Source organism: Cetorhinus maximus, chromosome 3 (assembly GCF_964194155.1).
Source record: "Cetorhinus maximus chromosome 3, sCetMax3.hap1.1, whole genome shotgun sequence".
In the NCBI taxonomy this organism is placed as follows: Eukaryota; Metazoa; Chordata; class Chondrichthyes; order Lamniformes; family Cetorhinidae; genus Cetorhinus; species Cetorhinus maximus.
This window is the reverse complement of record NC_135881.1, coordinates 4,338,425-4,355,306: the sequence shown is the minus strand read 5'-3', so window position 1 is coordinate 4,355,306 and position 16,882 is coordinate 4,338,425. Positions and strand designations below refer to the sequence as shown.

At 46.5% G+C, this 16,882-nt stretch overlaps 1 protein-coding gene across 1 annotated transcript in view; it reads right to left on the bottom strand.

The window, feature by feature from the left end:
• Positions 1-16,882, bottom strand: part of bop1 (BOP1 ribosomal biogenesis factor) — a 170,269-nt gene that overhangs the window by 47,197 nt on the left and 106,190 nt on the right. The window contains exons 4-5 of the mRNA XM_078536128.1: positions 3,401-3,555; positions 2,392-2,509 (exon numbers count right to left, since the gene is read on the bottom strand). Of these exons, the coding sequence (XP_078392254.1) occupies positions 2,392-2,509; positions 3,401-3,555 (273 nt within the window). The remainder of the gene's footprint in view (positions 1-2,391; positions 2,510-3,400; positions 3,556-16,882) is intronic.

Below are 16,882 nucleotides of genomic sequence, written 5' to 3'. Positions count from 1 at the left end.
AAATGGTCTCTCCTGTGCTGCAAGGTTCTATGATGTGGGTCTGCACATCAAGGGGATGCAAGTTAAACAAAGAGGAGCTGGAGGTGGAGTTGGTGGTGGGGGAGGGGGGGGGGGGGGGGGGGGGGGGGGATGGCATACAGAAGAGAGGAAGAGAAGGTGGTAGGTGGATGGTAAGGAAGTTACCAGTAAAACAGTTAAAGGGAAATTGGGAAGATAGTTTCACCCAGATCAGTGATATGGAGTATGTCATTGAAAAGGGACGTTGAAGTGGGCAATGTATAAAACATTACTGAAACAAGCAGGCTTGCTCCTGTTCCCAAAAATTCAGGACTACTGATAATAAACGGGGCCACATATTCAGGACAATGTGCCTTAATACTTTCACAGCTCACCAACAGCCCCTAGTGGCAGACACCTGTACTACAGCAGCCCCTAGTGGCAGACACCTGTACTACAGCAGAATAGCACAAGCTCCACTGCACCTGATCCACTGAAAACGTCAGAGAGGAATTGAGAAAATTCTGATCACTTTCAGTTACTGCGGGGCCATGGAATGCATATCCAGAGTTACTGATTGAAGCAGAGAGCATGTCAGCACTTTAAAATTGATTAGATAGGTGGTTAAAAGAAAGGGGAGAAAATGAATGTGGGCACAAGGGATTTGGATACTACTGGTTGAGTAGATGACAATGTCCCAGTAACCTGGTTATGCCTCATTACTTAATCTAATGACTTAATAAGTAACATCAATTCTAGGAATGGAAAACTTCCAGCTCTAAAAGAACCAGCATTGGGAATCCTACTTCAGAGAGGATGTCAAGATTATAGAGAGGGTGCAGAAGGGATTCATTAAGATGCCAGGAACGTGATGAGGAGAAAATAAGGAGAGTCAGTGAAACAGGGACAGCGAGCGAGAGGGACGGCGGGCGAGAGGGACGGCGGGCGAGAGGGACGGCGAGTGAGCCAGGGGGCGAAAGGGGCAGCGGGTGAGCCAGCGGGTGAGAGGGACAGTGGGCGAGAGGGACAGCGGGCGAGCAGGGACAGCGGGCGAGAGGGACAGCGGGCGAGCAGGGACGGCGGGCGAGCAGGGACGGCGGGTGAGAGGGACGGCGGGCGAGAGGGACGGCGGGCGAGAGGGACGGCGGGCGAGCAGGGACGGCGGGCGAGCAGGGACGGCGGGCGAGCAGGGACGGCGGGCGAGAGGGACGGCGGGCGAGAGGGACAGCGGGCGAGAGGGACAGCGGGCAAAAGTGACAGAGAGTGAACAAGCAGGACAGAGAGTGAGCGAGTGAAAGAGACAGAGAAAGACAGAGGGAGGGAGAGACAAAGAGAGAAAGGAAAAGAAAGACAAAGGGAGAAAAAAAGATTGAGCAAGACAGGGGCCATATTTGCTAGAACATTAATAGGAGATCTGATAGAGACATTCAACATTAGGAGAGGATCTGTAAACCGGGCAAACTATTCGGGTTGATCAGTGAGTCGATAACGAAAAGGAATAAATTTAGGATTATCACTGAAAAAAACAGAGGGAGCGATGATATTTTTTAAAGAGGAGGAGGGTTGCTAGGGTGTCAAAGACTGTATTAGAACAAATCACACAATAGTTTTTAGGTGGCAGGTCCATGTGGAAAAGGATTCAATGGGTAGTTCTATCTGACCGCTGGCACAAAGATGCTGGCCAAATGGCCTCTTTCTGTGCTGTGAAATTCCATCATCCAATGACAGATACACAACAGCTCTCCACACAGACTCAAACACCCCTTGGCCATGCATATCACAGGTTAGGTGCAGAGTAAAGCTCCCTCTACACTGTCCCCATCAAACACTCCAAGGGCAGGTACAGCACGGGGTTAGATACAGAGTAAAGCTCCCTCTACACTGTCCCCATCAAACACTCCCAGGACAGGTACAGCACGGGGTTAGATACAGAGTAAAGCTCCCTCTACACTGTCCCCATCAAACACTCCAAGGGCAGGTACAGCACGGGGTTAGATACAGAGTAAAGCTCCCTCTACACTGTCCCCATCAAACACTCCCAGGGCAGGTACAGCACGGGGTTAGATACAGAGTAAAGCTCCCTCTACACTGTCCCCATCAAACACTCCCAGGGCAGGTACAGCACGGGGTTAGATACAAAGTAAATCTCCCTCTACAGTGTCCCATCAATTTTCCTCAATGCAACCATAGATGAGCAGTGCTTACTGAGACATGCTGTAGGCGACCCAGTGACCATAAGTATGAATGTACAAGACTTGCACCTGCAGCACAGTTTTGTGCCCCATTCTCCGTCCAGGTTGCAGCACCAAGATCAGAAATTTATAATGTACTTGTTTCATTTACAACTAAATCCAGGAAGTTTGTGTTTATACCGAGGGTATAAAATATTCCCACCTCATATGGATTAAACTTGGCATCTCCGTACTGTCCCTTCTGGATCCTGTGGACGAGATCTATCTGTTCGTCAGTGAGTCGAATTTCAGTGCCAGTCATCTTATCTGGAATGGTGCGCCTATGGGTTATGCAGGAGGGCGGGGAGAAAACAATGGTGTTGGAAAAAGATTAGCAAATGATAAATAGCAGAACTCTCTCACCTCCTTCACTATCCCTTTGTTAATCAGGCTATCCCCCACTCCATCAATCTGAAGCCTTAGCCATTCCATAGGAGGTGCAGCAAAGGCAACCAATAGGACATGTGCATAGGGCAAAAACAGGAACGGCACTGTAGGCAACCACAGGAATTAGGAGGAGGAGGCCATTAAGTCCCTTGATCATGCTCCACCATTCAAGAAGGCCACGCCCAGATCCACCATGATCTTAATTCCACTTTCCAGTCCGTCCCCCATAACCCTCGACTCCCTTGTTGATCAAAAATCTGTGTAACTCAGCCTTGAAGGTATTCAGTGACCTAGCCTCCACTGCTCTCTGGGAAAGAGACAGACGAATGACTCTGAGAGAAAAAATGTCTCCTGATTTCATGCTTAAATGGGAGACCCCAACCAATAGGAGGGGCCCAAGTTGATGATTCCCCCATTAAATTTGCCCAAAGAACATATTCAAGATTAAGACTGTTAACCTGGGGACTGACTTCAATTCAGCCCTTTGCATATAAAATAAATGGTTCAATGCTTCAAGCTGTGATGGGATGAATTTATGAACAGCTTAATGAGCACTTGGCACGTCATAACATTCAAGGCTATGGGCCAAGTGCTGGTAAATGGGATTAGGTAGGTGCAGACTCAATGGGCCGAAGGGCCTCTTCTGCACTGTGTGATTCTGTGATTAATTGGGAGACAGGCAACAACTCACCCAAATCATCAAAACCAGAGACATCTTCAAAATTCAAACCACCACGGCCATGGCTACCCCCACCCACCAACAGCAGTTCCCTTATACTCCATACCAATAATCTGGGTTTTCCATCTTATCCAGGAATTCATCCAGCTCATCTTTATTTCGGATTGGTTTGTAGATTTTCTTTCCATCCAGATCATAGCCGATGTGTGGATAGTCCTTGTACCATTCCATAGGGATATTGCCCACAGTATTCCGGATATCCTGCAAATAAATGTTGAGCAAAAGACATTTAATTTCATTCAAGTAAATGTGCATCGCTGACTGATGACCTTAACTAAGAACCAAATAATGGCAGAGAAAAACAGCCATTACCATTTTACATCTATTCAAAGCACAGTAGGTCGACAACAGAAGCTGCAGAGCTTAATTAACAAAACAGATTTTCTATACTGCTCAGAGTCCTGGACTTCAAACTTGAAGAAACTCATTGACTAGTTGAAACATAGAATGACACTGAAACTGTCGATTGTTGTAAAAACTCACCTGGTTCACTAATGTCCTTTAGGAAATCTGTCACCCTTACCTGGTCTGCCCTATCCTACATGTGTCTCCAGACCCACAGGAACATGCTTGACTCTTAACTGCCCTCTGAAATGGTCTACTAAGCCACTCAGTTCAAGGGCAATTAGGGATGGGCAACAAATACTAGCCTTGTAGCAACACCCACATCCCATGAAAGAATAAATAATAAACAGAGTGCCAGTCTGTATCTTGTTCTCACGTTTTGCTTTCAGACACAGCTGACATTTGTTCTATTAACACCTACTCTAGACCAATGCTTTGTTCCTTTACTCCTGCCATTACAACTCTCTTTGTCTTTTGTGTTATGACACATTTGTCACTTGATCTCCCCTGCCAGTTCCAAAGAGGGGTTATATTGGGCTCGAAACGTTAACTCTGTTTCTCGCTCCACAGATGCTGCGAGAGCTGCTGAGTTTTTCCAGCATTTTCTGTTTTTATTTCAACCTCCTTTGTGCTAGGTATGGCTCCAACCAGTGGAGAGTTTTCTCTGATCCCCATCGACTTCAATTTTACGAGATAGAGCTCCTTGCTGCCACACTTGGCCAAATGTTGTCTTGATGATGCCTTGACCTTTGGAATTCTTGTAAATCTCATCTGCACCTTCTTAGTGCCTTTCTGTCCTTCCTAAAGTATGGTGCCCTGAAATTGAACACACTATTCCAGCCGAGGCCTAACCAAAGGATCCCAAGTGACATTTTAGAACAGCCTTCTTGACCTTTCATGCTAACTTCAAAGCTGTGTGCACATACACCCACTAAGTCTTATTAAAAATAAAATCAAAGTTAAAAGCCAGTATCAGTAGAAGTGATCAGGAAGTTGTAAGAGTGACGTTTTCTACTGTCCCTTTGAGGGAAGGAAACCCGACATCCTTACCCAGGCTCTGGTCTTTGTGCAACACCAATGTGGCTGATTCTTAACTGCCCCGAGTTGCATCAAACCGCTTTCTCGGGCAACTACAGAAGATAATAAATAGCGGCCATGTCCAAATCCCAATAATAAATAATAAAATAAGCCCACTTGTCAAGAACACAAGAAACAGATAATGTGGCCCTTTGAGCCTGCTCTGCCATACAATACAATCATGGCTGATCTGGGGCTTCAACTCTACTTCCCTGCCCATTCCCATCAGAGACTAAAAATCTGTCTGTTCAGCCTTAAATGTGTTCAGTGATGGAGCACTCACAACCCTCTGGGTACAGAATACTAAGGTTCACAAATAGTCATTTGGTAGTACAGACTTGAGTACTGATGAAAAAAGTGACATTTTTGTCAAAGCTTTTTGTCTTGCATTCATCAGCACAATTCGCAAGGGTGCCGAATGTAAAGAGAACAACAATTTATACTGTATGAGAAGAGGGTGCTGATTGGTTGGCAAGTGGACTCTGATTGGCAGAGGCGTTGCCATGGAGAATGCACCAGTTCATGGTGACTGACAGTTAACTGTCAAGTATTGTTTGAAATGTGAACCACACAGCTTGACTCTGGTCAAGGCATTGCCCTGAGGAGCGAATTAGCGAATGGCTGTCTCTTATTTTGTTTAGCTGAAACAGGTGCAATGTGTGTACATGTTCTTTCTGTCTGCAAAGAACAGGGCCCTGTGTATTAATATACGTAGCTTTCAGTACATGCAATGCACCACACTGCAAGCCCGATTGACAATCTTAAATTGATTGTCAGCATAATTCTTAGCACACTGAGGATTATTTAGCAAATGTTGTCCAGTCATGGGATCACATCTAACGTTGGACACTGTGTTTTGAGTTTTGCAAGCACGGGCTGGTTGAGAATGGTCTGTACCCTGCCTGTTGTGAACAGTGGCTGGGACGTATTGTTTGATATGGTCCGCCAGTCTTTGGGATGTATGGCCTACATACCCAGCATCACACTGGCTCTGAGATTCATACACCACAGTACTCATTTGTGTGACAGGCAGAACGTTTCATTGGCTTGACGGCAGCATATCCTGTTAGTGACAAATATCACTCGTGTTGCTATTGTGTAGTAGCAGCGTGAAACAACGAGCTTCACCTGTTGCTCAAATGTTTGAGATACCTTGCCCTTCCAGGGTAACCTGAGGTAAACTGGGCACTTTTCAGGGCCGAAAGTGACGGCCTTAGGCCCATTCATGAGTCTGCAGAATAGACAGTGTGAAATGATCTGATCAGGGTATGTGGATGATATATTTGCTTATTCAAATCTGCAGCTGCATGTAACAATTTCCTTACATGTCTTAATGGGCTCAATCCTACGCTCAAATTCACTTATGAAATGGAGCAGTCAAATGAGCCCTCCTCCTTGACGTACTAGTTGAGAAATCTGCCAGGGGATTCTCTACCATGGTCTACTGTGAGCCTACCTTCACAGGTCAATATACACGTTGGGATTCTTACAGCTCCACATGCGATATGATTAGCCTTAGCCGCAATCTTGTGAATAGGACCCGAGCCACTTGCTATCTCAAAAATTTGAGCAACAGGTGCCCTTCACAACATTTTGAGTGAAGTAATTTCTCCTTATCTCAGTCCTAAACGCTCGGCTTTTTATCTGGAGACTGTGCCCCCACGTTTTAGATTCCCCGATCAGTGGAAACAATCTCTTAGCTTTGCAAAGCCCCTTAAGAGTCTTGTACATTTCAATGAGATCGCCTCTCATTCTTCTAAACTCCAGAAAAAAAGACTTAATTTTCTCAGCCTCTCATCATAGGACAGCCTCCTCATCCCAAGGGCTAATTTAGTGAACAACGGCTGTTTAGTTGTCAGCAGCTTTATTTACAGTCACCATTATCAACTGGTTAAGTTTTCTAAGTAGTTGGCATCAGGCTGTCCATAAGCCAGTTTATATTTTATTTTATCAGGTCTCTGTGAAGCACTCGAGACAAGTTTTATTTCATTAAAGGCACTAGATAAATACAAGCTCTTGTTGTTGTAAGTATCTAAACAGGACAAGTGAGCAGCAGATTTCCCAGGTCAGCACTGGGCTTGCAGACATAGCTGGGACACTGTAACTGCCCCTGGGCTAGGGAGAGGGAGACAGGAACAAAACAAGTAAATCAATGGCACATGCTGGAAAGTGAGAGGTGGCTCCAATGGTCAAATACCCTGCTGAAGCTCACTGTCTCTTCTCAAGGTCCAGAATGGCCTCCATCACTCAGAAAAGAGAGAGAGCGAGAGAGAGTGAACGTGGGTGGTGGGTGGGGCGGAAGAGAACACACCGTCTTTTTAAAAGTGGAAATTCAGGAGCGTCAGCCCCATTCCTAGAGAGGAGTAGAAAATTCCGACTATTTCAGGAAATGCAGTCCCTCGTAAACAGTGTGGGAAGAGTTAACAAGATCACAAGTCTGGGAGGTTCCAGAGCCAGATTCACCTCATCGCATTTAACTCAACCTTTCGATTTTCCAGAGTCATTCTCAAGTCAGGGTCAAACAGTTCCAGAAAGGCCAATGATCTAATGCACAGGAAATGCTTTGTGAATTTTATCCTGCTCTGGGGCATGGATTCATTACCCTGGCAGCATGTGAAGGACAGTGAAAGCAGGGGAAAAGGCCTCGGATACACAAGGATTTATCTCCTCCCAAGTAGGAGAAAAAGAAATCTCACCGTGTCAAATCGGGGACACGCTGTACACATTACCACAATGATTCTGCTCTTTCTACCACCCAGGAGTCTCTGAGCAGAGGCAAGACAAGACAACAAATCCTTCATTTGCGATCTGTGGACCGACAATAATGGATTGGTCATGGTCTTGAGACATCTCTTTTGTAGAAGCGACAGGTGTGTGGATGCATGAGCACACAGACCTACCTCGGCCTGTTTTATTCTGGTCAGGGCCCATCTTCAATATCACTCAAACCTGGTATCAAGCAGCCATTTTGGTTACAAAGAGTCTCACTGAAACATGTTAATCATTACATTAGCATTTCAGTCCAACTTCCAAATCGTGTTCCTCACTGAACATCGCCACTTCCCAGCTTAGTGTAGCAATCTCCTCCAGTGTACATCCTCACTGCTCTGGAACCTTACTGCGCACAAATTGGCTGCCATGCTTCCTACATTACAATAGTGGCTGCATTTCAAAAAACGGAATTTCATTAACTGTAAACTGCACTGAGCCATCCCGACATCATGAAAGCTGCTGTTTTTTTCTCCTTTTCATCTGAAGGTAGGTTCCTCCAACAGTGCAGCATCTCCAACCCAAGCTACACCTAAGAGCCAGCTCAGATTATTAGCTCAAATCTTGGGAGTGGGACATGAACCCACGGCCTACTGACCCGGAGGTATAAGTGCTACCCACTGAGCCGTGGCTGACAGTGAGAGATCCATTGTCAGCATGAGGGAGGCTTCCTTAAGCCAGGTAAGGGGAATAAAACTAAACAGGATAAGCACTGCTTATGCACTTCAGAGCAGCAGCCTCCAGCCCAGAGGTGCATCCTTCAAGGGAAAGACACTACGACGGAGAAACAGTTTTATAACACGTGAGCTTCCGTATTAGAAGCCCTCAGCAATCAGAATCACAGGAACAGAATGAAGCCGACCCTAGTTTGGGTGGTGGGGGAGGTGTTGGGGGTGTTGGATTGCACTCTGGTTTAGACAAGTCAGGTGTAACAGTTCGCCTGCTGACAAACTGTAACCGATCACCTCCCTCACTAATTTGAAATTTCCTGTGAGGGAACTGAAACTTCAGAGAAATATTACCAAGCGGCTAATCAGTAAAGCTGCCATGAAATGTAGGCCAGCAGCTCACATTCCAACTCACCAAACACCAAAAGGCCAGAGCTAGCAAGAGAGAGGTGGGGCTGAGTGGGATGGGGATGGAGGGGTGAGAGAGGGGAGGGAGGGAGGCAAGAGAGGGGAAGGGGGGAGCGAGAGAGGGAAAGGGGGGGCGGTGAGAGAGGGGAAAAGGGGGTGGTGAGAGGGGGAACGGGGGGGTTCAAGAGAGAGAGAGATGGGGGAGAGAGAGAGAGAGATGGGGGGAAGAGAGAGAGAGATGGGGGGAAGAGAGAGAGAGATGGGGGGAAGAGAGAGAGAGATGGGGGGAAGAGAGAGAGAGATGGGGGGAAGAGATAGAGAGATGGGGGAAGAGAGAGAGAGATGGGGGAAGAGAGAGAGAGATGGGGGGAAGAGAGAGAGAGATGGGGGGAAGAGAGAGAGAGATGGGGGGAAGAGAGAGAGAGATGGGGGGAAGAGAGAGATGGGGGAAGAGAGAGATGGGGGGAGAGAGAGATGGGGGAGGAGAGAGAGATGGGGGGGAAGAGAGATGGGGGGAGAGAGAGATGGGGGGAGAGAGAGATGGGGGGAAGAGAGAGATGGGGGAAGAGAGAGATGGGGGGAAGAGAGAGATGGGGGGAGAGAGAGATGGGGGGAAGAGAGAGATGGGGGGAAGAGAGAGTTGGGGGGAAGAGAGAGATGGGGGGAAGAGAGAGATGGGGGAAGAGAGAGATGGGGGGGAGGGGAGAGAGATGGGGGGGAGAGAGATGGGGGGGGAGAGAGATGGGGGGGAGAGAGATGGGGGGGGAGAGAGATGGAGGGGAGAGAGATGGGGGAGAGAGATGGGGGGAGAGAGATGGGGGGAGAGAGATGGGGGAGAGAGATAGGGGGAAAGAGATGGGGGGGAGAGATGGGGGAAGAGAAAGAGAGAGAGAGAGATGGGGGAAGAGAAAGAGAGAGATGGGGGGTGAGAGAGATTTGGGGGGGAAGAGAGAGAGAGAGAGATGGGGGGGGAGAGAGAGAGAGAGAGAGATGGGGGAGAGAGAGAGAGATGGGGAGAGAGAGAGAGATGGGGGAAGAGAAAGAGAGAGAGAGAGAGATGGGGGGTTGAGAGAGATTTGGGGGGAAGAGAGAGAGAGAGATGGGGGGAGAGAGAGAGAGAGAGAGAGATATGGGGGAGTGAGAGAGAGAGATGGGGGAGAGAGAGAGAGAGAGATGGGGAGAGAGAGAGAGAGGAGGGGGAGAGAGAGATGGGAGAGAGAGAGAGATGAGGGGGAGAGAGAGAGAGAGATGGGGGAGAGAGAGAGAATGGGGGGAGAGAGAGAGATGGGGGAGAGAGGGAGAGAGATGGGGAGAGAGGGAGAGAGATGGGGGAGAGAGGGAGAGAGATGGGGGGGATTCCCTTACAGATTAAAAATCTGTCTATCTCCGCCTTGAATATACTTAACGATCCAGCCTCTACAGCCCTCTGCGGTACAGAATTCCACAGATTAACTACCCTCAGAAAAAATTCCTTCTCATCTCCGTCCTAAATGGGCGAGCCCTTACTCTGAGATTATGCCCTCTGGTCCTAGACTCTCCACAAGGGAAAACAACCTCTCAGCATAAGCCCCCTAAGAATCTTTTATGTTTCAATAAGGTCGCCTCTCATTCTTCTAAACTCCAACAAGTACAGGCCCAACCTACTCATCCTCCCCTCATAACAAAATCCATCCATACCCGGGATCAACCGGGTGAACCTTCTCTGAATTGCCTCCAATGCCAGTATATCTTTCCTTAGATAAGGGGACCAAAATTGTTCACAGAATTCTATGTGTGATCTAACCAAAACTGTTCACAGTATTCTAGGTGTGGTTTAACTAATGCTATGTATAGTTTTACAAGACTTCCCTATTTTTATACTCCATTCCCTTTGAAATAAAGGCCAACATTCCATTTGCCTTCCCTATTAACCTGCTGAACTTGTATGTTAGCTTTTTGGGATTCATGCACGAGGACCCCAAATCCCTCTGTGCTGCAGCTTTCTTCAGTCTTTCTTCATTTAAATAATATTCAGCTCCCCTATTCATCCTGCCAAAGTACATAACCTTGCATTTTCCTACATTATATTTCATCAGCCAAGTTTTTGCCCACTCATTTAACCTGCCTATATCCCTCTGTAGACTCGTCCTCACCACTTGCCTTCCCACCTAGTTTTGTGTTATCCGCAAAATTGGTGATGGTACATTCATTTCCCTCATCTAAGTCATTAATATATATTGTAAATAATTGTGGCCCCAGCACTGATCCCTGTGGCATCCACTAGTTACAGGTTGCTATCCTGAAAATGCCCCCCTTATCCCAACTCTCTGTCTTCTATTAGTTAGCCAATGCTCCCTCCATGATAATGTACTACCCCCAAAATCCTGAGCTCTTATCTTATTAAGTAGCCTTATGTGCGATACCTTATCAAACGCCTTTTCGAAATGCAAATGCTTGTTACCTCCTCAAAGAATTCTAATAAATTTGTCAGGCATGATTTCCCCTTCATGAAGCCATGCTGACTCTGCTTGACTAGATTCTGCATTTCTAAATGCTCTGTTATTACATCCTTTATAATAGACTCTAACATTTTCCCAATGACAGGTGTTAAGCTAACTGGCCTATAGTTACCTGTTTTTTGTCTCCATCCCTTTTTGAATAAGGATGTTACATTGGTAGTTTTCTATCCTCTGGGACTTTGCCAGAATCTAAGGATTCTTGGAAGATTACTACCAGTGCATCCACTATCTCTGTAGCTACTTCCTTCAATATCCTAGGATGCAACCCATCAGGTCCAGGGGACCCAAATAAAGGGGCATTTATTGACCCAAGAAGATGGCGGTGTGCCTTCTCCCCAAACCCTGCAGTCTGTGTTGTGATGGTACACAGTAGCGTTAGATAACATTCCTGCCACACAAGTGCCTGGCAATGACAATCTCCTACAAGAGACAATCTAACCATCGCCCCTTGACATTCAATTGCATTACCATTGCTGAATCCCCCACTATCAACATCCTGGGGGGTTAACATTGACCAGAAACTGAACTGGACTAGCCATATAAATACTGTGGCTACAAGAGCAGGTCAGAGGCTAGGAATCATGCAGTGAGTAACTCACCTCCGGACTCCCCAAAGCCTGTCCACCATCTACAAGGCACAAGTCAGGAGTGTGATGGTATATTCTCCACTTGCCTGGTTGAGTGCAGTTCACACAACACTCAAGAGGCTCGACACCATCCAGGGCAAAGCAGCCCGCTTGACTGGAACCCCACCTGCCACCTTTAACATTCACTCCCTCCACCTTCGGTACATTACTGACAGCCTGTGCACCGGATACAAGATGCACTGCAGCAACTCACCAAGCCTCCTTCGACAGCGCCTTCCAAACCTGAGACCTCTACCACTTGGAAGGACAAGGGCAGCAGAAGCATGGGAGCACCACCACCGGCAAGTTCCCCTCCAAGCCACACACCAGCTAGTCAATGGTAACCCCAGGACGTTGATGATGGGGAATTCAGTGATGATGATGCCATTGAACATCAAAGGGAGAGGGGTTTTGCCTCAAATATGCGTGTCGTGAATGCCAAATCATTTTCTCATCCCTTTGAACTGTACGGTCTTAGTTGCACGGGAGTGGCATGGCCGGGGGAGGGGGGTGGGGGGGGAGAGAGAGAGAGAGAGAGAGAGAGAGACAGAGAGAGAGAGAGAGAGAGAGAGAGGAGGAACTGGAGGGCGAGTAATTAGAGAGGTTTGCTTCTGGCTGGCTTAACAGCAGTATAAAGCCTTGAGAATGCATCAGCAGCCAAATCCCTCGCCCTAGCTGTCATACAGCCCAGGGAGGCAAGAGGGGAAATAGGACTGCCCCTGTTAAGATAATGGGATAATACACACATATATTTAATCACTGTTTATTAATCATTGCATATTCAGGATTAAAATGAAAATGTCAGTACAGTGTGCTTATGGTGATCTAATATATTTTGCAGTTCTCGAGTATTGTTGAAGCTTTTTGTCTTGCACTCATCAGGACAATCACAAGAATACCAATGTCAGGGAAAGCAACAACTTTATACTGTACAAGAAAAGTGCGCTGATTAGTTAGCAAATGGACTCCATTAGCAGAGGCGTTGCCATAGAGAATAAACCAGTTCATGGTGACTGACAGTTAACTGCCAAGCAGTGTTTAAAATTTAAACCAGGAAGTTTGACTCTGATTGGTCAAGGCATTGCTCAAAGGAATGAACCAGCAAATGGCTATCACTTATTTTGTTTAGCTGAAACAGGCACAATGTGTATACATGTTCTTTCTGTCTGCAAAGAACAGGGCCCCATGTATTAATATATGTAGCTTCGAATACACAGAAATGTGCCACACTGCGAGCCCTACTAATAATCTTAAATTGGTTGTCAGAGTAATTCTTAGCACATTGAAAATTATTTAGCAAACGTTGTCCAATCGCAGAATCACATCTAATGTTGGACAATGTTTTGAGTTTTGCAAGCATGGGCTGGTTGGGTACAGTCTTTACCTTGCCCTTTGGGAACAGGGGAAGGGACATACGGTTTACCAGTCTTTGGGACATATGGCCTACATATCTCGCATCACACTGGCACTGAAATTCATATGCCACCTCACTCATTTGTGAGATAGGTGGAACGTCTTTTTGGCTTGATGGCAGCATTATGCTAGTGGCGAATACCACTCGTGTTGCTACTGCATAGTAGCAGTGTGAAACAGCTAGCTTCACCTGTTGCTCAAATCTTTGAGATACCTTGCCCTTCCAGGGTAATATGAGGTAGACTGGGCACTTTTCAGGGCTGAAAGTGACGGCCTTAGGCCCGTTCATTAGTTTGCGTGATATACAGCGTGAAATGATCTGATCAGGGTAGCCATTATCCTGAAGGATGCCTTTGATACCCCTATTTCAGCATCAAGCTTGCATGGTGAACAAATGGCTTGGGCCCTATTTATAAGGTTGCTGATAAGGCCAATCTTATAGCATGTGGAACTGTAAGAATCCCAACGTGATATTGGCCAGTAGGTTTGCAGTAGTCCGTTGTAGGGAACCCCGTGGCAGATTTCTCAACGAACACATCAGGGGAAGGGAGTCCATTTGACTGCTCCATTTCAAAGGTGGATTTGAGCTCAGGATAGAGCCCATTAAGAAAACTAAGGAAATTATTACGCACTGCTGCAGATTTAAATATAACAAACGTATCATCCACATATCAGAAATATGCAAGTGGTAGGAGATTAAGTGCCATTCCATTGAAGACACGTTTCTCATGGAGCCCAACAAAGGTGTTTGCAAGAGCTGGGCCTAGAGGGAATCCCATGGCAACACCATCTATTTGGGCATACATGGTGTCGTTAAAGATGAACTCACCTGCACAAGTTCCCGAGTTCTTAAGCTCAATGATCTTAACCAATCAGAGTCAAACTGCCTGGTATAAATTTCAAACTACGCTTGACAGTTAACTGTCAGTCACCGTTAACTGGTGCATTCTCCATGGCAACGCCTCTATCAATCAGAGTACACCTGGCAAGTGGCAAGTAACATTCGTGCCACACAAGTGTCAGGCAATGACCATCTCCAACAAGAGAGAATCCAACCATCGACCCTTCATGTTCCATGGCATTAGCATCACTGAATCCCTCACTATCAACATCCTAGGGGGTTAACATTGACCAGAAACTGAACGGAACTAGCCATATAAATACTGTGGCTACAAGAACAGGCCAGAGGCTAGGAATCCTGCGATGAGTAACCCACTTCCTGACTCCCCAAAGCCTGTCCACCATCTACAGGGCACAAGTCAGGAGTGTGATGGAATACTCCCCACTTGCTTGGATGAGTGCAGCTCCCACAACACTCAAGAAGCTTGACACCGTCCAGGACAAAGCAGCCCGCTTGATTGGCACCACATCCACAAACATTCACTCCCTCCACCACCGACGCACAGTGGCAGCAGTGTGTACCTTCTATGAGATGCACTGCAGGAATTTACCAAGGCTCCTTCAACAGCACCTTCCAAACCCACGACCACTACCATCTAGAAGGACAAGGGCAGCAGATACATGGGGACATCACCACCTGGAAGTTCCCCTCCAAGTCACTCACCATCCTGACTTGGAAATATATCACCATTCCTTCACTGTCACTGGGTCAAAATCATGGAACTCCCTTCCTAACAGCACTGTTGGTGCTGTTACCTACACCACATGGACTGCAGCGGTTCAAGAAGGCAGCTCACCACCACCTTCTCAAGGGCAATTAGGGATGTGTAATAAATGCTGGCCCAGCCAGTGAAGCCCACATCACATGAATATCAAAAAATTTGCCAACCAATCAGCACTCTCTTCTCATGCAGTATAAAGCTGTTGCTTCCCCCAACATTGGTATTCTTACGATTGCCCTGATGAGTGCAAGACGAAAAGCTTCAACAAAATATCTTTCTTCAGCAACACTCAAGTTCTGTATTACCCAAAGACTATTTATATTTTACAGTGTCCCGCAGAATTTTCCAATGCTAAGCTTGCTAAATGACCTTTTATTACTTTTAGAAAGAACAATGAAGGAGAAAGTGCCAGAATCAAACCAAATAGTCGGAAATGTTATCCTTCTAAACATTCCATATAGTCTCTCATACTGGTTGATTTGACGTAGGCTGGTTCAGGATAATAAGAACGGGTTCAACATGGGCCTTTCAGCTCCAGCCCATACAGAATCACAGGATTTTTAAAGCACAGAAGGAGGCTATTCGGCCTGCAGTGTCTACACCTGTACTCCACTTCGATGAAAGTCTGCTGACCAATGTGAAGTGCGTTTGGACAGTGTCAATCCTGCCTGCTGGTGGGCCATGGCACAAAACTGTCCTGCCAATTCAGCACTAATGTCACAGAAAGTGTAGGAAATAGGACAAAATTCCACACTGGTGCTCTAGTGTGGGCTGGAGCTTAAAGATTGTAGGGGTAGGCCAGAGAGACTTCACATCTGGCCGAGGCATGCTTGACCCAGGCTTGAAAGTGCAAGAGTTTCACTTCCTCCAGGCCTGAGCTCATCACCTTGAGGAGCACAATACTACTAATTCCAGCATAACCTTTCCACTCTGTCAAAGACAGGATATGAATGCTGCATCAGTGCTATTTTCTATTTATAGAGATCCCACCAAGTATCACCAATCATTGGGGGTCAGGCTTCATCTCAATCATGCTGCTTCAAGCAGTATTGACAGGTCAAACCTGCAGGGAAGTAGATCGTTCCAGCAGGTCACCTCACCGTTCTGTGTCAGGACTGTACTGTTGTGCTTAGTACCTGCTCCCATGCAAGTGCCCACTATTAATCATTAATCTCAATTGATGTTAAGCCAGCTCCCGCTGCATTAACTAACATGTCAGCCAGTTTTCCATCTGTATTCACCATTTAAAAGAGAGCTAAGAGGAAAAATAGTTCAAGCTGAAATTAATCAGAACTTGATTTTGAGAAAGTGCTGAGGAGATTTGTTTAAAGGAATGCCATGCTAAAAGTCAAGAATGATTCATAATTTTTTGTAAAGTAATTCTCTCAGCCAAATATTCTTCTAACTATCAGAAGCATTGTCTTTTCTTTCCCTGTTTCTGGACTCAAGGGATCTGTACCTCAACCCCATGAGGACTACCCAAATACTTGTCAAATTACTTAACGAAATACTGTTTCCAATATGCAATTGCTTCCTGAATAACTGAGTAAGCAGAAATCTCGTCCAATTAAATATTGTCTTCGGTCCATTCCACAAACTCCATTCCCTAGCTGCCAACTCCATCCATCTCCCTGGACACCGTCTGAGGCTGAACCAGACAGTTCACAGTCCCATATCTGATGCCCCGAGATAACCTTCCAACCATATATCCACACCATTATGAAGACTTCCTACTTGCACCCTCCGTACCATCACCTGACTCTACCTCTGTCTCAGCTCATTTGCTGCTGAAACCTTTATCCATGCCTCTGTTATCTCTAGACTTAACTTTTCTAACACTCTCCTGGCCAGTCTCACCCTCCGCAAACTGGATGTCACCCAAAACTCTGTTACTTGTGAACTAGCCCTGATCAGGTCCCATTTACCCACGGTTAAGCAACACCTCAATTTTAAAAGTCTCACCTTTGTTTTCAAATCCCTCCATGGCCTCGCTCCTCTCTATCTCTGTCATCTCCTCCAGCCTCACAACCCTCCAAGCTATCTGTACTCCTCTAATTCTGACCTCATGAGCATCCCCAATTTTAATCACTCCACCATTGGTG